This window comes from Xenopus laevis, chromosome 5S (genome assembly GCF_017654675.1).
Source record: "Xenopus laevis strain J_2021 chromosome 5S, Xenopus_laevis_v10.1, whole genome shotgun sequence".
In the NCBI taxonomy this organism is placed as follows: domain Eukaryota; kingdom Metazoa; phylum Chordata; class Amphibia; order Anura; family Pipidae; genus Xenopus; species Xenopus laevis.
In genome coordinates, this window is record NC_054380.1 from 89,271,865 (window position 1) to 89,295,906 (window position 24,042).

Below are 24,042 nucleotides of genomic sequence, written 5' to 3' on the forward strand. Positions count from 1 at the left end.
TACCATGCACTGTACCGTAGTCTTGGATTTTAAGCCCCAACCAAAGTCAGCCCTATATCAGTTATGTTCCTTAACGCTTACAATTGCGCACTGCACGAATGCAGATATGATCAGTTACAACAGTCTAGAAATGCCTGGCCCTGTTCTACTTTAGACAAACAGATCAGATCTTTTGATAACAACCAGCAAAGGGAAAATATAGGACAGACAGATTAATGTATACATTTTTTAGACTTTTAAGACTCCTGCTCATACCCTCATTGAATTCTCGGCTCAGCTCATGGTTCGGACAGCGCTTCACAACCTCTGTGACATGTTCTGCTTTCTTGTATACAGGCATGGCCCGAATGACAGCTCCTTGGGGTGGTGGTGTCATTACTTTGATTTGAATTGGGCATGTTTTGGCAATTTGACAGTAGAGCTTCTTTAGATCTGTGGAATACTAAAAAAGGGAGTTACATAGTTAGAAGTCTGAATAGTCATCTAGCAACACAAAAAAATAATTTAAAAATAAAGCCACACAATACACAGAGTAACTGTGTAAATAAATGTATGATACGCAGGTAACACAAATAGTCTCTAGATTATCTGTCAACAGTTACGAATGTCCTGAGAGGTCCATGCCTGTCAAATGAGCATGGTCATGGAACTGGGAAACTTATATGGTAATAGGTATAGGAACTGTTATCCGGAAACCCGTTATCCAGAAAGCTCAGAATTACAGAGAGGCTGTCTCTCATAGACTACCTTCTATCCAAATAATCCAATTTTTTAAAAAAGATTTGCATTTTCTCTGTAGTAATAATACAATAGTACATTGTACTTGATCCCAACTAAGATATAATAAATGCTTATTGGAAGTTAAACCAGCCTATTGGGTTTAGTTAATGTTTACATGATTTTTTAGTAGACTTAAGGTGTGGAGATCCAAATTATGGAAAGATCCATTATCCAGAAAATTCCAGGTTCCGAGCATTCTGCATAACAGGTCCCACACCTGTACTGATATTTTACAATTAGAGCTAGAAAATTCTGTGTTGGCTTAAAACAAGCAAACACAACTCTTACTAATAGCAATGTTGCTGCATACATCCCATCTCCGCCTATGATTTCACTTGCATATTCTGCCTTATTTGAGATCTTTACATTTTTTTGTTTTGCTAAAACACCAATACTTTAATGGGATCATCAACAAATACCACATTTTTCAAATGATGTTTGCTTTGGTTTTCCCAATTATTTCATTGGCACTATCTCCACCTGTAATGTGTTTGGCCTGAACTGGATCAATTACTGCAGAGGTAGCTCCTTGTTACTTACATTTAACATACTGCCTTGAACGATTTAGTAATTAATAGGATAAACTTTCAAATAATGTTAAATGTAAAGCAACTTTCTTATAACAATGTATGTGTTTGTGTGTGTGTGTGTGTGTGTATATACAATTAGAGAAAGAAAGAGATAGAAATGAATGATTCTTGCTTTAATGTGAAAATATGTTAAAATGAGAACACTACACATTAACAGTATAACAGTCACAGCTGCAGTTTAAATGTCAGACACAAACACTTCTAAAATATACTGGAAAACATTGTGCAATGAGACCTAGGTGCCCTCCGGCAAAGGATTAAATCACAATAGTTTCAAATAGCCTTCGGATACAGGAAATGCAGCCAAAAGATAAATTCTTTTTTCAGAGTTGTGAAACACCTTTTATTTCATGTTTACCTTTAATGCATTGTGAAATAAAAAAAAAAGAACCTGTAATGGATGGCTTAAAATGTTGAAAGAATCAAAATTAAAAAAAAAGACATGACTTCTAGTAACCTTTACTCTCCTGCTCAGAATGTGAGCAAGACACATGGCATAAGGTAATTTTGCATCAGAAGACTGAAAAGTATGTTTCCTTGTTCTCTGTCAAAGATTTTTTTGGAAAAAAAGTACATTAGTCTACCATAAAAGAATAGAGTAGGCTGTTGAGAACCTAACAGGTCTGCAAGAGACGTTCCTGGCTCCAAAAGGATTATGAGAGGTGTTCCAGGCTGTCTGCTTTGTATGTACAGAATTTAACTACATTTGTTATTGGATAAAAATGGACAGAAACATGGAATGCACAAACCAATTCCCAAACCCAGACATTTCCTACGTGGTCCTGATAGGATCCCCCCCTTATGTGATTGGATGTTTTCTTCGCAGGATAGAATCCCTAACACTAAACCTAAAAATAAATTGCAATGGGTAGGGTGATAGGTACAGTATGATCTTAATATCAAACTATAACAGGTCATGTGCCTAAAACTATGAAGTTCAGATTAACCCCCAGAGGGTTAATGGCCCTGTGAGAAATACTTATTCCACTTCTTCCAAAGAAGGTTGCGCTACACCTGGCCTCAATGAAACCAACACACAAATACCATAACCAGCTCCTATCCAACTGCATTGTGCTGCAGAAAATAGTTGGAAAAAAATATATAGCCTGAGGAATGATATTTTGCAAGCGATATCCAGTATTTATGTTACCTTAATAGAGTGTCAAGTTACGGAGCTTGCAATCACCATTCAACTCACTTTTTCTGGTTCCTCAATAATGTCATGTTTAAATAAGCAGTGTTCAGGTAGGTGACTAAGAAGAACAACAGTAGACTCAGACACTTTAATAACAACAATGTATATGATACTATCCTGACCACCTGCCATAGCTCACATACTGTATTACAGACTCTTGGCATCTTGGTTTATGAATACACATAACAATAAGCCTGCATGCCAATCTCCAACACCAGACACCTGTCTTTTTATATATTTCCATTAAACGTAGCCATTCATTTAAAAATCGTTGCGCACAAAGGAGGTTATGGAAGGTGAATAAAAGTGGGTCTGTCTGTTCTTGCAAATATATACAAGGCAGGCAAGTCAGGGAATTGTGAATATATATATATATATATATATATATATATATATATATATATATATATATATATATATATATATATATATATATAAGATAATGTACCCTCCAATATAATTTACAAATATATTCTAAGTCGGACTGATCCCAAGCCATAAGAAAAAGAGCAGCAGTGGGACAGCACTGGATTCAACATGTTGTATAGTGGCTTGCCTCTTTTAGTTATAAACAGCAGATTCTGATGTCAAGCAACACTGTTTATTCAATAGGAAAATTGTAGATTAAATATTTACCTGGATTACAGTTTTTAAGGCCTAGATATGGGCAATTAAACCTTAACTCTTGACTAGTGATGGGCGATTTCTGTCCCAATTAGTTTCATCGAAAAATTCAGGAAAACGCATTGAAGTCAATGGGTGTCAAAGTAATTTTGACAAGCAACGTTTTTGACACGAGCGTCAATTTTTATACCCGTGACTCTTTTGTACAAATGCATTGACGTCTATGGGCGTCCAAAATCCTTTGATTTATTTTGATCATTTTTATGCGCAAGACAATTCTGAGGGCAACAAAAAAAAACATTAACGGGCTGCGAAATGCAGAAATTGGAGGCAAATCCATGTCTGGTGAATAAATATGCCCATCACTACTCTTGATAAAAGTATACGTTTTTATTACACTTATTGCAGGATATGTAATTCGAAAACACCTTGGACAATGGACTGTCCTTTCTACCTTATACATTTCACTTTATCTTACATTATTCTTAACAGTTAAGCAGTTTTAAGCATGTTATTATGAAGTCAGCACTTTTATAAGGGCAAAAAGGAGCATTTAATATTTATTTTATATATCAAAATGCATTCAAATTTAAGATAATTAGTAGAACAAGTTATCAAACACATTATTTCATGTAAGTCATTAATATGAATTTTATATTCAATCTTAAAGGGTATAATGCAGGCATGTGCTTTATTATATGTTCAATAAGCCTTGTCAAGAAGCCTCCTGAGCCATTCACAGTGTCATGAAGAAACTTTACAAAATTAGAAGCATTTATAGGTCTGCAAACGTACGCAAATGTATATGTTATATGGATTGTAACTTGTAGTTTACTCTGCTGTGAGCCCATTTCTCAATGTGGGACAAGCTGACAAAGTGCTAAAAATGTAGTTACGATAAGGTGTTTGTTCGGTCTTCTATCCTTGTTCAATGCCATTCCACTTCACTTTTATAAGCTGCCTGCTGCCACCTGTCACTCAAAAGAGATTAATTACCTGGGCAGCCAGTGCTGGGAGCAGCACATTCCATCCTAGCCGCACCCAGAGTTGTTGACATCAGCCAGGTCCCACTCCCAAAATGCCTTCAAGATTGTAGACTGGCCCCACCCTGTACTGTGTGTCCCACTCATTCTGTAGCCCCTGCAGGCAAAATGCTCATGCAGTACAGCTCTCTACTCTATACAATAGTCTTAGCTCAGCTGAAAGAATGAAATACCATAACCCCAAGGCATGGTTTGAGCAAATTTAAATTGCTGTTGCCAGCTCCACAAATATTTTAGCACAATGGGGTTTGCAAACATAGCCCCCTTTTTATTTAATTTATTGTCTACCTGTTTTGAATCCATGGAATGACTGGTGTTGAAATATAAACTTACTATATCTTCCCAATGCATATCTCATAGATTACTGACCTTGGTATTTAGGGGATAATTTTATTCGGAGGCTGAAGCACACGCTGGTGCTTTTGCAAAGTAAAATGATGAGACAGTGAGAGAATGGTGCCATTGGCCCAGTTTGCTTACACTTAGTTTATTTATTTCTAAAAGTAGAAGCATTCATTTTCAGAAAGGGGGAAGTAACAGTCAATCTTTTTTTGTGTTACACGGTATGTGCATTTTATTGTTGAAATAACAATAAGATTTTTAGAAGGTTGTTATAGAAAGTTCTACAAACAAATTTGTATACGTATCAATAATGAAAGTGCCACATCTATATCTGTCTAGTATATTCTGGTAACTGAAGCTCCATCTAAATGCCATGTTCTCGTGTGCACCCAAGTACCAGAATAAGAGAAAGGGAGGGGGCTGTCGTGTGCCTGTAATTGCATCACCTCCTGCATGGCTGGATGCCCTGGGGGCTTTGCCCCACCCTGAGGTTCTGGGACACGTTCCAGCCATGCTGCCCTAGAATAAATGAAAAGGCAGAATAATAAGAAAAACTGACAACCACCCCTAGTCAAACATAGTTCAGTTTACATAGAAATTAAAAAGAAAAAAAGGTTGAAGGGAGGGAACAGCATATTTCTTTAGCTTCTTTGGCATTTATGCCTCAAGGCTACATAAAGGGACAGAACTAAGAAAGAAAAAAAAACCCTGTTTGAAAAGGCAGCCCATTCAGTCCATTAAGCAGGAGGAATGTGCGTCTCCCATGAAGCCAGAAAGCACCCCACTCCTTCTCCATAAAACAAGGGGCTCTGCATGTCACATCACTGCTAACTAACTAAACAAACAGAGACGAGTGAAACTTTACAAGAATAATCTCTTTGGAGACACTTAGTTATTACAGAAAAAACATGAAGATGATGTAAAATGAATATGCCGTATATACGATACTGCTGCATATCTGACCAGATGTTATGGTACAGGGAATTACTGCACAATTTCACCAGTTTCATTACACTTTTACTTATTTATCAAACATAAGAACATAAATAGGGCAGTGCATTGCCCCTTGCTTGCACTGGGAGATATTTAGGATAGGTCAGGCTATAAGGATTATTCTCAGGCAGAGAATCTGCTGCCAATCTGCTCACCTTCTCCTTTCTGTAGGGATGGCAGATTTCAGCACAAATGTTGCATGTCTGCACTGAAATCCACTGTGTCTGCCTGCGCCCTAGCAGAGACAATGCTTTCAGGTGCAGGCAGGAGCATTGGAGCAGTTGGGGAGCGGATTCTTGACCTGTATTTCTCTGCAGGCCAAGATCTACATTCGTCTGGCCCTAGCCTTATGCATGCTTCTGTGTTCAAACAGTGACTCCCAAGAGGCAAGGGGGAATTAATTAATCTGAGTGATATAGTTAAACAATTTGTTCTCTACTAACTTGCCCGACAATGGGCTCTGCGTGGTTCCCTCTGGGGACAGCTGTGACTGACAGTTGTGTGAACCCACTGGATCAGCTGAACTCTCTGGCTTAAAAATGAGGGAACGTACATACATATAGACTGGGTATGGGGGAAAATAAACCACACCTGACAGAGGTGATATATCTCCCTCCTGCCTCCAACACAGTCTGATCAGCTGGCTAAATCCTGTTCTGCCATAACCAATGCAGCCAACCAGATTGGCCACTTTATGACCAGTTTTAGTTTGGACTGCATATTCACATGTGTAACTGAATGGGCCTACTATGCACAATAATATCTCATTCAGTTCATGCTGTGGGTGCAGATGATATTGAATTATCTTGCATCCTACCTTTTTGTGATATACAATGTATACTTGTCCCCCATATGCTCACACTAATTGGCAGCATCACTGTTTGTGGGCACCTTCAGAGTAACCATAGTAGATTAAGTAAAGGACAAGAGTAGAGAACATTTTAAAAAGATGGAATAAAATGTGTCAATAAGATAAGGTAAAGGGAATAGTAATAATATAAATTGCTTTCTCTTGACATGAGGGAGTGGCAATTACTATTTATTTTCCAGTTATGATGCCACTTAACAGTAGAACCACAGACCAACCTCACACTCAGTTTAGGCTTTTCTACTTTTATTTTATTTGATTGCTCCTTCCGATGGTCACAACTGCCAGTGTACACCTATTCTAAATGATAATGACATAGGAGTCTCATGTCTATATAAAAGCACAAGGCTGCAGGCCTTGAACATTACTCCTTATAAACCACAAATGTCAGAGTCATGTGAAACATATTTCATCACTAAACACCACTTATAATTTATCATCTACACAGTATCACCAACCATCATTTATAAGGATTACGGTATCATCTTGTGTATTATAAGACTTATATAATGCATATAGTAAGTGTTATCACTATACATAAATCATCAGAGCAGATTTGAATGAAGGAGTAGAAAGCTCTCCTTGGCACTTTGTATACACTTTGTATACTATATAATATTTCATTAGCACCAATTTCTTTTATAATCTTGTTTTAAAATGAGAATACACCCAATGGTAAGTTCTTTCATGAATGCACCACCAATGGGAGCAATCTATTTTAGAGACATAGTAGGCCACAGGTAAAATGTGTCTACATTAATTTTAGCTCTGCAGTTCATCAAAAATTAAAACGTTGCTTTCAAATAAATGTTTAATGTTAAGGCAAACTACTTTGTAACATTTTACAGTATACAGCAGTTATTAAAGGAAATCATTACACAGTATTAATATAGCAAGAATGCTTAATTTCAATATAATAATTTATATTATTTCTTATTATTTATTTATTGTTATTATTATTATTTATTTATTTTATAATTTCAATATATTTTATATTTTATTTTAATTAGCTTTGAGCATATTTATTATATCAGTATACCCCCCCCCCACACACACAGCCTCTTTTAAATTTTGGTCACTAAGTAGAAAAGAAAATTCTTCTGATACATTATATGTTATTATTTTACAGGCTTTCCATAAAAGACTATTATAGGACACTATTTTAGTGTTCTGGTCCATTTTTTAATGGCTGGCTTTGGGGTAAAGTCTGGTGTCTGAAAATGAGCTGGTAGTGTCTGAATTGCCTCAAACATCACTGTCAAGCATGCATTTAGCACCCACTGCATTTGCTGCCCATCAATTTATTGATGAGTACAGGTTGAGAATAATGATAGGTTTCTTAAAGAGCAGATGCATGGGAAAAACACTAGTCCAAAAATACCCAACCATATAACCTTGGGAAAAAGATCACTTCCCAGTTCTTCAGCAAAAAAAACAAGAACAGATGTATTGCTTGACTAGGACACATATACGTGACATGCATACACATACACATGAACCCACAATCCAAAAATACACAAATATATATATATATATATTTATTTTTTTTATTATTATTTTTTATTTTTTTTTTACAATGTTTATTTGAAATACTATGGCAAAAGCAGATTACTCTCAGTTCCAGGAGAAGTAAACTGTTAATTCCCAGCAACACTAAGGAGCATATTTATTATGCTGTGTAAAACTTAATTCACAGTTAAAACTGTCAAAAGCTGGGTAAAATAAATGGCGAATGCCAGATTTGACTATGTTATTTTACATTGCTCCCAGTGGAACTCAAATAAATTACACCATTTTTTACACTGCGAAGCATGGTGGTGTTTTATCCCGCAGCTTTTTACACAGCATAATAAATATGCCCCTAAGAAAAACTAAAACTTTGTACAATTCAAAATTAGAGTCTTGATTTGAGAGTACAGAATTAGTCGTGTGAATCTAAGATGCATAGCTAAAATAAGTTGCAGGGACCAATACAACCGTACTGGAAGAAAAATGGGGGTCATTTATAAACACTGGCCAAATTTGCCCCAGGCAGTAACCCTTAGCAACCAATCACATGCTTGCATTCATTGTTTAACTAGCAGCTGGCTGAAAAAAGCAAATCACTGATTGGTCGCTAGGGGTCACCGGCCATGGGCAAATTTGCCCAATGTTTATAAATGTGGTCTGCTGCAAATCCTAGTGATTTTATATCTATATTTATATATATATATATATATATATATATATATATATATATATATATATATATATATATATATATATATATATATATATATATATATATATATATATATATATGAAGTGTATGTGATATCAATTAGTTTAGTCCATAGATTTGCAATAATGTGACGAGCTTCCTGGAATTGCCACTGTGTAGGAGTTGAAAATCAGCATGCATGCTATAACCCCTCCGCAACCTTTGTTGTGAAATATTCATCTTAATCAGTTCACTCCCCCTCTTCATTATCATTTTTATAGATTTTAATCAACAACTTAACATTTAAAAGACAATGCCTCACAAAGGATGACTCATGGAAAAATGATAGAAGATTATGTATAGTAACATTAGATGGAGCATTATAAAGATTTGATTATTTCTTTAAATGCTGCAAGTCAGTAAAACTTGTTGCAAACACACACATACACTTATTATGTGTTGTGTATCGCACAAAGAAAAGGTTTGTCACGGTGCACATGCTGTTAATGACATGGGGGGACTGGACCCTGGCTTGTAGAAAATCCCCATGACATGATTGTAAAATTATGTTTAGTGCCAGAAACATTAACTTAAAGCTGTGCATTCATGTATGAGTAATAAAGGCTTTTCAGCATTCCATATGAGAGTCTATTTACAAAAATCCGATAATGCAATCAGTGGATTATGGGTAATATCCTTTTAAAACACAATTGACTTAGCTAGGAATTGCAAAAAGTATTACAGAAAGAACATTTACGTCTTCTGGTATTTACAGAACCCCGGATTACTAAAAAAACAGCTTTCAGTTGCTCTATGTCCAAGGAAAGTCTCTATGCCTTAAGGCCATAAGTTTCAACTTCCAAATGGCAGCACAATAAGGGCTATTCCACACGGGGAGATAGCCTTGCGTTTGCGGTCGCGGCGACAAAGCGCCGCGCCAGTCGCCGCGACCGGCGCAGGCGACAGTTTTGTATGGGCGCCTATGTAAAAACGCCTGTGCTAACCACACGAGGCGATGCGCTTTTCAACAGTCGCCTGAAAATGCCTCGCCAGGCTTTTTCAGGCGACTGTTGAAAAGCGCATCGCCTCGTGTGGTTAGCACAGGCGTTTTTACATAGGCGCCCATACAAAACTGTCGCCTGCGCCGGTCGCGGCGACTGGCGCGGCGCTTTGTCGCCGCGACCGCAAACGCGTCGCTATCTCCCCGTGTGGACTAGCCCTAAAGCATGATGGGATGAGACTAATAAGCAAAAAGGGCAATTCTAATCCATGCTTTAAATGATGCCAGGTATTGTATGTAATGTACTCTAGGTAACATCTTGCCACTGATACAATATATACTGCAGGTAGGAACGAATAACCTTGAAACAATGGGCTAGTTGGTTTCTCCATCTTTTTTTATGTGCAGGTGAGTATAATCTATATTTAATACCTATAAAACAAGTGACTTGCATTTTTATAATTCACAACTTGTGAAACACATTGAACATCTCATGCAGCATAATTATAATGAGCAAAGATGGTTTCAATGTGAGCCATCTTTATTTATGACCTGACCTGGTGCTAAAACATACATTTTGGAGCTGTGCTGTTAATGTATGGCTTTTCAACCTACTGCATGGCTTATGCTGGACTACATCCCAGAAGAGCTTCACTTCAACTGAAGGATGATAGGTTGGGTTGCCTAATTGTCACCATTATGTTCATTCACTTTTCTTACCTACAACAGCAGCTCTTTTGGGCTCCAAGGTCTAGGGTTTCATTACACACACCACTAAATACATCTCTGGGTTTCAGTAGCCTTTTTCTAAGCAGGTGGGTAAGAAAAGATGACAGAATCCAGGAAGTCTCCACCGTCTAAAAGTAGGAGTAATGTTATAAAAGATACTGTTTGTATAAGTGTAGGTGCCAGTAAGGAATTCCCCATTGCTATGCAGCGAGACGTTGTGCATCTTCTGTGCAGGCGAATCATCCCATCCCATCCCTGTATTACCTGATATAATTTATCACCAAATGAAATCGATTGTATCACTGTATTATCATTGCCGGTAAAACAGATCATTAAGGTGAGTAATTTCCCTGTTTACTTCAAACACTTTTTTTCCCAACATAAGACAGGGCAGGTCTGATCAAGTAGAATTTTGGAACGAGTTGTAGCGTCCCCATTTCTACATAATGCTGCAGGGCACAGTGGAAAGGCAAGTCTCAACTGCGCTCCGTACTGTAATGAAGCTTTGCGGCGCCTCTGGTCTTGCCTGCTGCATATTTTACAAGCATCGTCATGCCTTCAAACTTCCAATACCTGTCTCATCTGCAAAAATTCACATGAATGCTCACATCCATTGTACACATATATACCTCTATTTATATATACTTCAACATATTTGAAAAAAAAACATGATCCACAGGGAACAATTACTCAATTTCCAAATGCAATTATGGATTTATGATGCAGGACTACTATAGTATTTGGCTCATATATTCCATCATTCGTATCAGATGCCTGAGGTTGCCAGGGGGCTGTTGGAAATGGTCGGCAGGTGAATGGGGGGGGGGGGCCTGCAGGGATTTAATACACAGATACAATCTATGTGTGTAATAATGAGAAGCTGGTTGCAATGCCTTCACGTTTTGATGATAATCTTGTCCTACTTAACTGAGGTTGCGGGGGGGGGAGCATATTGCTTAATTTCCAGTTACTGTAAGGTAGATGCAAATGTATTTGTTTTTGCATATGTGTTGCCACAGTCACTTATGTGACAGTCAGTGCAACTATAACTGACAGCTAGACTTGCTGAGATGGACATCGTTAACAGATGTCCACAGTGGCAGAAGAGCCCCTAATGTAAGATGCATCAGCTTTAAGTAGTACTGTATAAAGAGATTTTCAGTGCTTCCAAGAACTATCTTCACAATTGGCAGCTAGGGTCTTGCATATGTTTATGGGCTTAGTTCAGAACTCATTGAAAGTGTCTGCCAACACCCATGCCAACTCGTGATTAGTATTCTGTACATCTGACACACTACATGCCACACCCTGACAAGCAACAAATTTTAATATTTTCAGTAGCATCTAGTTACCAGACCAGGTTTCTGAAATAATAGCAGTGGTTTTATGTAAGACCTACCGGATAAATGAAGTACATGCACGTTTAACATTCTCTTTAGAAATTGTGGTTCTCAATGTGGAGAAGCCTATTTGTACACTTGTAAAGGCATCTCAGATGACTATGTACTCAAGGTACAATATCCTGAGTGCTGAGCAGCCTTTAACAGTTATTTCATTTTGACATTAGCTTTAAGTGTGATGTGGACAGTAGTATTTTAAGACAGATTGCAACTTTTTTTTATGGTTTTTGGTGTCAAAACTGCTGGCAATGAGATAGTATTTAATATTTCAGGCTTTCAAAAAGCATTAGGGGAAAATCTAATAATAAATGAGGAAGCATTGCAAAGTGTCTTTAGATAACATGTATGCATTATCATATTAAGGCCTAGCAGTGAACTGTAGCAATCAAAACACTCAAAATTTCCTTTTAGCAATGTAAGTCATGTAATGGTGACATTATTAAGTTTTCTAGTGAATCTGTGGGAGACATGTTAAGTTAATTTAAATGTTTACTGTCCCTAGAATTTCAAGATCTATAATGAGTCAAGCACTATAATGTGGCCTGCCTTTGTTTCTCATGGGTACATCCTTTTAGATGTTAAATAAATCATTTCCAGTGAAAGGAAAATATAAAGTTTATTTCCTTGTGTGACACCTGAAGCGTCAGGAGGGGACTCAGCAGAACAAATAGGAAAGAAATGTTTGGTGGCACTTCCATAACAATCAGATGAGAGCTTTCTAAACTCCTTGTTCTGCTTCTCTACTTCTGTCTAGACAGCAAAAGAAAAATGAAGGGACCAAAGCAAATGAGTGGGCTGGCACGTTCCTTAGGCAAAGAAAGCTGGGAGAACAATATTGTGTAACAAGCGCAAAACATTCCTTTTAACCAAACTGGAACAACAGAAGCAAAATAAAAACCTAATATGCAGTGCATCATTTCACATACCAGTAATAGCTATTAATAATGCTTAGTGTACCATCAGATGACAATGTTAGAAAGACAGGTAATTGTTCTTATTAACTCAGCTTGGTCTGTTGGGTGCCAAATGCAAATGGTTTGTGAATTCGATTAATTAGGATGTGGCTGAGCACCAGTGTCACTTTACAGTGCCGATAAAGTATATGGGGGCAAATTCACTAAGCACCAAAGCGCAGAACGCTAGCGTTAATTCGCTAGCGTTTGGCATTTTCGTTACTGTGCAAATTCACTAATGAACGCTGGTGTAGTTTCGCTAGTGTTACTTCGCATCCTTACGCCAGGCGAATTTTCGCTAGCGACGTAACTACGCAAATTCACTAACGCGCGCAGTGTACTGAACGCTACCTTTTACGCTAGACTTCCTTCGCCACCTCAGACCTGGCGAAGCGCAATAGAGTAGATAGGGATTGTTTCAAAAAAAGTCAACATTTTTTCTAAGTCCCAAAAAACGCTGGCGTGTTTTCTACATTATGGGTGATAGGCTGAAAAAGATCGAAAAAAATTTTGGGGCTCCCCTCCTTCCCCCCTATATTTCCTGACTCATGGCAACTTACCTAGACAGTGGGCACATGTGTAGGGCAAAATAAAATTTTTATTTGATGATTTGAAGGTTTTCTTGGCATTTGTAGTGCTGATACGTATTTCTCCATTGAAATTTGAATTTCGCGCCGTATGCAAATTAGCCTTCACTAGCGTAACTTCGCTTTACATAGCGAATCAACGCTAGCGCAACTTCGCAACCTTACGCTACCCCTGAGCGCAACTTCGGATTTTAGTGAATTTGCAGAGCGCTGGCGAAACTACGCCTGGCGAAGTGCGGCGAAGTTGCGCCTGGCGCAACTTCGCATCTTAGTGAATGTTCCCCATGGTGTCTAAAAGCCCTCTTAAACCTCTATGTTTGGGATCACTTATTGGACCCTCCTCATTCTCATTCAGTTAGAATCTGTTTTGCTTCTGCTTAGGAATAGATGTTTTAGTTGTTGACATTAAATGTTAACGTATCTAAAATAAGATTATTAAAAATTGGTTACAAATATCTTATCTGGACTTCTGTTTTGCCTTGCTTTTTCTTTAGAAATTACCCTTTGTGGGTAGTATATCAGTAACCAGATATCCCTGTAGTCCATAAGTACAACTGGATTGGCCAGATGTGACATAAAGAAATTACAAAGTTGTTTTTAACTCATATATCAATATGCAATGTATTTTTTTTCTTTTTTTTCCTGTAAATTCAGACATTTCTGTTGCTTTAAACGTGCTGTGACAAGCTTCAGGATATAAACAAGTCTTGGCCCCATCTTATACAGAATGGGCTGGCTGCAGATGTTTTCATGCAAGCTACGTCTTGTCCTGTACAAGAACATTCATCTCTAAAACACATCATTTCTTCTTTGCCTGTAGCTGAACTAAGGAGTGGCTCTATTAATAATGGAATAAAATTCCTCACTGCAGGAACCCAAAACCTTGCAGGCTGTATGAAGTGCTGACATATACTTGCCTTAGAAATGCGTGCTACAGTTGACTGAGTTTTACAGATTATGAAATGTTTACACTAGCCGTGGGTCAATAGGTTTACTGTATGCACACAAGGGAACATGATCAGTAATTAAAATGTTGCATTTGTCCACATAGATTGTAGAAAATGCAATATCATAGGTCTGTATATCAGCATTATCTTTAGCAGTCAGGGATTCCCTCACATCCAGTGGGCACAACGAGGACTGGCCAATCACTGCGGTGGGACCTTTACAAATATCATTTTGAGTGACATTAATGATTTGCATGTAATATAATCAAATAGGAGTTCACTGAATGAAAGAAGAAAGACTGACTGATCTGGAAAGGCATGCCCACAATGCTTTGCTTGCATCTGATTATTTGGCCTGTGAATTTAATACTCTTATTGTGCATGTAATGTGATTAGAACCCAAGTTTAATAATTAAACTGCCCCAATGGACAGTACACAGGGCTGGTATTGGAAGACAAGGTGGACCAACATTTCCCTGAGAATGCTGGGTCTTGTAATCTTAAAAAATCAGTGTAACATAACTTATCAAAGAGGTTGAATAGCATCCATAAATTTAATACATAAAAATCAAAATAACAAACTGACTTAACTGATTGGCGGTGTCACGAGTAAGACCCTCTACATGGTCTACATTGGTGGTAAATTATTCTGACAATTGGGCCAGGGACTGGAGTTTTATGGTAAATTTAAATTATGGTCCTAAAATTATAACCACCTGTATGCCAAGGTCAAAAAAAAAAAAAAGCAATAGCATTACAAATAATCTTTATTTTCTAACTCATATACTGAGAGGGATTAAAAGAAACCCTAAATCCTCCCTTCTATTACTTCATGTAATCCACTAAACTGGGACTTTTACCAGTTGCTAGAGCAGCACTGAATAGTTTTTTGTTATGTCTGCACTCTTTACTTGGCTGGACTTCTTTTCTGAAGCTGAATCTAGTAAGACTGCCACAGGCACTGGAATGTGCTTATTGTACCTCTTCACACGGTGAATTAATTTTTATTCGCTGACAGCATATTTAATCCAGGCTTCTACTGCATTTGCTCTCATGAATTAGGGTGGGGTGTGTGTGAGTACATGGCAATTATATTTGATGAACACACAGCTTGTTTTACACCAACAGATTTTTAGGTGAAAATTCCCTGAAAATGGTTCACTACCAGCAAAGATCAGGGACTGGTCAAAATACTTATGAAAGAAACTCAAAATTGAGGTTGAGCACTCAATTGATATAATAGTTTTTACCAGACAAGACAGAAAACCAGGTTGACTGATAAGGCCCAGCGGTGCATGGGGTTGCCCTTCTGTGTTGATTACAGACTACGGACTACAAATTTGCTATTGATATGGGCGGGCCAACCAGACAAATAGACCAACCAGAGTATTGAGCTATGCTGCTTGCTTAGCATTGCGGGCAAGACTATCATTAAAAAACAACAAGAATTTGGGGGGAGCAATACAAGTTACTATCGTCTGGTCACCATCAATTAGTACTTTTTTACTGTAAAGTGTCTTTGAGGTTTAGGTTCAATAGCTTAGTTATGAACAGACAAATACAAGTAATTCTTTTCGTTGGCCTTGAGGATTGAAGTTGGTAAAGTTTAGGGCCCCTTTTCACTGCTGCCAGTATGCATAAAACTGAGTGACAGACTTGAGGAACACCTGCCAGGTAGCATTTTTCCATTATACTCACTACAGGAAAATTTCTGCTATGACTAAATATATTGCTTGTTTATAATAATTGATGTACATAGGATTACACAGGCAATACAAGCACCTCTGTGAGAACCCATGGATGATCAGCAGTAATGTCTTGTGGCTTTATTTTCTGCTTCACCTCTGCCTACAAAACATTTCCTCTATTCCTCTGTTCTTCACTATGATCCTGTTGGATGACTTAAAGCAGGGATTCCCAATCTTTTTACCTGTGAGCTACATTCAAATGTAAAAAAGGTTGGGGCAACACAAACATGCCAGAAGTTCCTGGGGGTGCCAATTATGAGTTGTGGTTGACTATTGGGAGCCCTTGTGTGGACTGATAGCCTACAGGAGTCTCTGGGAGTATACCTGATTTTTATGCAACCAAAACACAAGCTAGAAATTCAAAAATAAGCACCTGGTTTGAAGCCACTGAGAGCAACAGCCAAGGGTTTGGTGAGCAACATGTTGTTCGCAAGCCACTGGTTGTGGATCACTGACTTAAAGGATGGGAAGATTTGCTTGTTTGACAAAATCCCAAAGAAAATGGTTGATTTCCTGATTTGGGTGGAGACAAAGCACTGTGTCTATGACCCAATGTAGTCTCCCAGAGGTGACCTCATGCAAAGTAATTGATTCGTCATGACAATTAAGTGTTTTATATGTATGGTTTGAGAAGGGAAAAATTAGGAATCCCTCAAATTTATGTATTTGTGAACCAATCCCCAGTGAAGTTATAGTGAACACTTTGACCAATATTTTTTATTATTTTTGATATGCGTCAAACTGTGATTTGAATTCTGAAGATCAATTATGCAAGGTTTTAGACAATATATATTTGTATTCCTGGAAGCTTGGCCTGATGTTCCATTAGGGTGACATTTAGCATAAACAGCAATTTGTTGGATTAAATATACTTGGAAATGTAGTAGAATATAACAATGCTTTGGCAGTTTTCATGTCTGTAGCCTTGTTCATTAGTAAGGGGAACCCTGACCAAAAGTTGGGCAAGAAAGGCTTTTTCAACCCAAAATATCCAAAAAGCCAATGCTCGTGTTAAAGAAAACTCTAGACAAACACATGTAAAGCAAGACAAAGGCTTATTTTAAATATGTAGCTCCAAAATGTGCAAGACAGACAGTGTGTCTTAATGCATCACTTTTAATTTATTACTCACTCACCAATGGCAAATTACATCACATTTAGGATCCATCCATGACAAACAGGTTGAGCTACTCACTTTTGATTATAAGACATGTTTAAAGGTAAATAAAAAGTGGAAGAAGTTTAACCTCTATACAGAGGGCGGGTGGCTTTAGCCTGTGAAAGCAGAACAATTCGAGGTGTAGCAATTTCACTATGTGTCACTAATAACAGTGGGGAGGAGATGTAAATGTAGTACATGGGAATTTCTGGGGTGGCAGGATCTCACAATACAGAGCAAAATAAATTATTCATTACTGATTACAGGTTCGTCTAAATGTTACTTCATTGTAGCACTAGTTTTATAATGCAAGTTCTTTAGAAAGTCTCACCTCTTTTAATCTGTCAGGATAAACTTCACATTTTTTTGGAAGTTTTTTTTATACAATCAAGCTAAAAAAAAAACCCCCTTAAGAATTAAAAGAATAAAAAAAAAAGCTTTTGCATTTCCTGAAATTAATCTAGCCTACAATGGCATGTCTGCATTAACTTTCATGTATTTTTGTGCATACAGTATATGCTAAAATCACGTTTGTTATTGTGCATAGCAGGGAGGAAAAAGTCAAACAGGCTAAGTTACAAAGTTGCACCAGTGGAGTTGCCCATGTCAACAACCAGATTTTCATTTTCTAAACTGATTTAAAGCAATTGCATGTGTAATTTAGCACCTATGTGGTAAGAAAGATAGCTAGGCAATAGAACACAAGGAAGTAGTTTCATGTGTAAAATGACAAAATAAGCTATTGTAGAAAATAGAAATATTCTGCTATAACAATGCATTAGCCCAAAATAATGTTATAATTAAGGGAGAATACAAGTACATATGCAGAGAAAATGTGTATACAGGTTGTGTTCGATGGGCAATAAAATGCAGTGCTAAAAGGGCATGCAAGGGTTTCTTAAAGGAACAGTAACCCCAAAAAATGAAAGTGCTTTAAAGTAATGAAAATATCATGTAGCATTGCCCTGCACTGGTAAAACTGATCTGTTTGCTTCAGAAACACTACTATAGTTCATATTAACAAGTTGCTGTGGTGCAATGGCGGAAATTGAAAAACGGCTATATGGCACAGGTTAACTAATGGATAACAGATAACACCATTAGACAGACAGAGCTTATTTGCTATCTGCTGTGTAACCTGAGTCTTTTCTCCTTTGAATGGCTGCCCCCATGGCTACACAGCAGCTTATTTATATAAACAAGTGTTTCTTAAGCAAACACAGCAGTTTTACTAGTGCAGGGCAACACTGCAATATATTTTTATTATGTTAAAACACTTTTATTTTTGATGTTACTGTTCCTTTAAATCAATCTACATATAATGTTATATGATAAAAATGGCCAGTGTACTAATGACCATACTAAATCTCAGTTGGAATCCAAGTTCAGTTTGGAATGGTTACATCAATGTGAACAGAGGTTTATTAAGTGCTTTTTTAAATAGAATAAAAAATCCCAAGCTCTCTAACACCAAAGCATGTTTTCTCAAGGCAAGGATAGTAATGTTTCTTTTATGGGGATAATCCAATTAAATAAGAAGAATTAAGGTTAAAACTAAACTATGTATTAGAGTAATGCACAACTGCATGAAATATGTAGTAGAAGTTTAAAGTTGATGTCAACTGCACCTAAGTTGCATTAATACAATTTCCAACCTTCTCATTCTGCTTACCGTCCAAGTGGCTGACTTAGCTGTGCTGGACTGCTGAAATGATACGTCAAAGCTGTGGGGTCCCGGATAATCTGTGTTAGATGGGATGGCTGGAGAAGGGGAAAGGGCATCAAAAGTAGAGCTTGGTTGGGCATATGGTGATGGTGCAGTGACGCTGTTTTGAGCATGGTCATTGGCATAAGGACTTGTAGAAGAAGAACCATTCTGGATCTGTTGTTCCATGCTATTCAGAAGCCCCAGGTTAGTATACTGTGGCTGTAAAATACAAAAGAGTAAAATTACAAAAATGATATTCCTGCTATAAGATAATATGGAGTGAATATAAAGTGCAAATCTTGATCTTGGTCTTGTAAAAAAACACTACTCAATAAGCAGGTGTTTTTATTGGCCTGCTGTTTGAATCTAAACACCTTGTTGCTATGGGTTACTAGACCTGGAGCAAAAATTAAACCTGTTCTTACACTGCCAAATTTTGCATAAATTAAGCAGCTCACAACACAGACTAGAGTAAAATATACAGCTTTCGGGTCACAATGTGCATAAATATTATCTGGGTAGCACAAGAAAAATTTCATGTCAGCCTTTCCTTGTACAGGTATGGGATCTGTTATCCAGAATGCTCGGGACCTGTGGGGACCTGGATAATGGATTTTTACATCATTTGGATCTTCATACTTTAGGTCTACTAGAAAATCATGTTAACTTTAAAAGGCTGGTTCTGCTTCCAATAAGGATTCATTATACCTTACTTTGGACCATGTACAAGGTATTGTTTTATTACTACTAATATTTTTTAAAAATAATTTGTATCATTTGGATATAATGGAGCCTATAGAAGATGGCCTTTCCATAATTCAGAGCTTTCTGGATTAAAAAATAACAGATCCCATATCTGTACTTTCATTACCAATAGCATGAGGTTCTTTGCACTGGAAATGAAAATGAAAAATTTCCAGGAAAACTTTCAGATATGGATTACCTTTATTTGCTGAGCCGAATAATAATGCAATTAAAATATCTAAGTTATCCCCCTTAGTCAACTCGAAAATTCAACTCAAATTTACTCAGTGATTTATTAATACAATTCTATACCTCCCTGACATTTGTACTTTGTACCAGTAATGGAAGATTCCAACAAATTGATTTGTCCATGGGACCATTGCACACAGCGGTCTATCTATTTGAAAAGCTATGCATTGTATTTAGTATACATACAGGCAAGTCTGACAGCTACAGTGTTTTTACAAAGCATGGGATAAAAACGAAAGCCATAATTAATAAATCAACTACAAAGAAAACCTGAAGAACTGGCCTCTGCAGTGCCAGACTTTGATTTTTCCAGTTCATGACTGCACTCAAAAAGGAAGAGTTTTCACAGCTAACAACAATGCAAATATATCATTTAATATTGCACGGTATGGGGTTCCTGTGCTCCCAGAAGTGATTTTGAAAATGAAAACCACAATGTGTTCACTGGCAGGGCACTTCAGGAACATGTGTACTGTATATATATTAGTGATGGGGAAAGGAATTCAACATGGTCTCCTAGGCTTCCTGTAGGTTCTCTGTAGCCTTTCTCTGCCAAAGCTCTTTTGCCACTGGGGAAAACATTAGTTGTCTACTTCATTTAAACGGTATTATCATCCTTTATATATTTATTTGTTGCCAACATGTGCAAAATGTTTAAATTAAGCTTTACTTTAGATTAAAGTAAAGGTTGAATTGCCTGGCAATTAAGGTGAATCTGCATCCAAATGAGGCATGATTCATATGTTCATCATGTCTCTAGTGTGGTATACAGTAAACCTCCCAAAGCACAGAGAGGCATTTGAGGACGCTTATGCGCTATAAAGTTTACTGTTGCTGAAATAACTGTTTCTGAACCCCCTTTAGCCACAGTATGAAGGTATATTTATCACTCATTTTCACCATGGAAAGCAGTTATTCATCTGCACAATCAAATACCATCAGAATAGTATCAATGTACCCTGATACAATGTGCCTAGAAACAGAACAGAATAACTGCATAACTACTTTATATAAAGAATTTTATATCCATCAAAGGATTATGTATAATCCCCCAATGTGCAGGATTGTACAAAAAGTACAAAAGAAAGATGCAGACTAAGATGAATCCCAGAGATTAATATGGGGTAATATAATAAAAATGGCAAAGCACTTCTAGACCTAGTTTCCCCATGGAAACCAATAAGATGTTTGTTTGATTGGTTACTAGACTAGTTTATTATATTAGCCCCATATGGATTGTTGGTCTGCATAAGGGTTATAAAGCTATGGGACCATCATTTTGTCAATCCAGCAACCTTCTTTCATTCATTTCATTATATTAATTGCCACTTGAACAGTAAAAGCTAATTGCATATTAGTGGCTATGGTTTACCAAACTGGGACAGGTGCCATTTTATTTTATAAGCACAGCAATAACAATGGATGAATTTGCTGTATCAATTGTGGTCATTAGCAAGCCTTAAACATGATTAACAATGAGCATAGTACCCTGATGCCAGCCCTGAATACTTATAATACAAAAACTGAAGCTACGTTACTGCAATTTCATTCCATATTTACAGCGCTACGAAATATGTTGGCGCTTTGTAAATACATGTTAATAATAATAATAATAATAATAATAATATTAACATCTCATCCCAATGCCATGTAGTTAATACTCAGACTGTGCTAAAGGAAGCAAAAAGCAAGTAAACTCAAAAGCTCAAAAAAAACAGAAGATTCCTAGAAAAAAAATCCTGGCTATTAAATTTCATAGTGTTTGTAACAGGTTGGCTGGAACGCCTCTATACCAGACAAAAGCGATGCCCAGGGAGAGAAGGCCAGCATCAGACGCTCTCACATTGCTTGCTGAACAAAAGAAATGTCAACAAGACCGACAGGGTATTGGGGAGGAAGTGCATAATCTAAAGTCTGAAAAAAAGTTGAGCTAATTCAAGAGCAAAAGATCTTATGACAGAACAAACAGACTGTCTGTCTGTCTGGATCTCAGTAACCCATCATCTAGCGAAGAATGCTTAAATAGTGTACAGGTGCACAACTGCACCCACATATTAAGGGAGATATAACATGGGTTCACAAGTCAATAACCAGGAAGGTTCATTTACAACTTGTGTTTTTTAAGTATTAATAAAAAGAACATTCATATAGACTTTTCTATTCTTTTTAAAATATTTAGTTGCCAATCAATAATAATACAGAACTAAACCATCACAAGGGGTCATTGTAAAAGGTCAGACTGGTTATAAAGAGATAGATAACCCAGCTCAAATACACCCCATTACTTAAAGCAGACATGTATGCTGCCAAAACATTCCCAGCAGAAAGCTATCAGATGAATTTGCAGGCAGAGCCAGTTGTTATCTCTTGTGAATGTCCTTGTGGTGCATTTCTTTTGCCCTCAAGGGTGGAATTTAAAGGGCAAAGACCAGACTCTCATACACATTCCATAGCATAGAAATGTCCCTGTAGGGCACAACTGAAAGTTTTAACTTAAACAACAATGAAGCAACAAGTCACCTTTAACACTGGTGACTCTAATTTTTGGAAAGCTGTGCTGTCGATCACTCATCACACTCACAGACATTTTGCATTCATTGTTATATATAAAAGGTATCATTTGAGGTGCTGTTTGGCCTTTTGAAAAGTGGTGTTTACAGCCCTGAATTTAGACAGCTAAAAATGGAAAACATTGTTTCCTTGCTTCCGCTGAAATGCTCCACAATGTTATGAATGTAATAATATTCAGGTCTTTTACAGCACTGCAATGAAGCGTCATGAAAAACAAACAAGATACAAAATAAAAAGGAGAAATGAGATGAAAGCTTTCCAGGCATGTCCCACCTGCAATTTGGCTTCACAAGCATTTCCCATAACTGGCCAAAGAATTAAAAGGAAGCTCTTTGAAAGCAGGAGATGAATTCACCCTGAGACACCCACCCACATCCATAATCTCCTCCAGGATCTGCTCTAGAAGTCATTAAAGCCAAAGCTTAGTGGATAAACAGCAACATGACAATATGCACAGGGAGAACAAATGGCAGGATATGACAATTAAAGCTTTGCTTTGCCACCATAGAGGCATCTTATATTTTTCACTAAAGAATTGGAACAATTCATACCAGTAGGCACTACATTAGATAAAGAAATATAAAAAATGACATCAATGTGCACTCACACCTGGAACATGTTGGTCAGGGAGTTTGTTCAGATAATAAAAGTGCATACTTTTAAGTATTTGCTCTAAAGCTGGCCATGCATGCCTAGATTTGGCTGGGCAATATTGATGATGTTGACCGTAATGCCTGACCATCATTGATGATGTACCTTATAGGTTGGTACAGTTAAGAAAATGAGAGGAGCCACAGCTCCACCTTTACTCTTATTGCAAACAATCCAACAATCTGCCACTTTGAAATAACTGCATTTGGCCATTCCTTGTCCATTCTTTAGGCCCTTAAGCCTGCCATTAAGATACCATAAAAGTGGGCAGGTTACAGGCCTCATAGTAGTATTAATGATAATCTTAGATTATCCAATATTTGTCCTTCAGATGTTTCAATATCCAGACCCTCTGTGCCTGGAGGTATTTATTAAAATTCAAATTTTTCTCACGATTTTAAAAATAAAAATTCAACCTAACTCCCAACCTCGATTTAGCTTAATTTACTAAAAAATCTGAATGAAAATTGCATGTGTGGGAAAAATCGCTTAATATATAGTCCTCTGAGTATATTTCTGACTTAAAGTGTGATTTTCAATTGCATATTTTCTATTTTATAAGGCATACTATTTGACTATGCACAGGAGTAGTCTGGAACAGTTTCCCAGCTAACTCCTCATAGCCTCAGGCAAGTTATCAGATCACATAGCACCTCAGGCAACAAAGGAGGAATGCAGATTTGACAAGGAAAGGACTGTATATCGGAATTTAGATTTTTGGTCAATGACAAAAATCGATTAAAATGCCCATATTTGAATTTTGGGCACAGATGTCCTATCTCCAAAAACTGCTAATTAAAAGTATTTTAATATTCGTTGAAGTGCTGTCTACTAAGTACTATTTTGCAGTTCCTCAGTGCTCGCCAAAAATTGCATACAGTGCTAAGAGTTCCTTCAGGAACCCCCTGTATTATACTATGACATACGAAGAATCATACCACAGTGTAAGTAGTAGATTGCG

At 37.2% G+C, this 24,042-nt stretch overlaps 1 protein-coding gene across 5 annotated transcripts in view; it reads right to left on the reverse strand.

Annotated features, from left to right (window-relative positions):
* tp63.S (tumor protein p63 S homeolog) overlaps nt 1-24,042 on the reverse strand; it is an 89,725-nt gene that overhangs the window by 14,424 nt on the left and 51,259 nt on the right. For all 5 annotated transcript variants that reach the window (XM_041564754.1, XM_018265617.2, XM_018265616.2 and 2 more), the window contains 2 exons: nt 18,831-19,085; nt 256-442 (listed from right to left, as the gene is read on the reverse strand). In XM_041564754.1, coding sequence (XP_041420688.1) covers nt 256-442; nt 18,831-19,085 — 442 coding nt within the window. The remainder of the gene's footprint in view (nt 1-255; nt 443-18,830; nt 19,086-24,042) is intronic.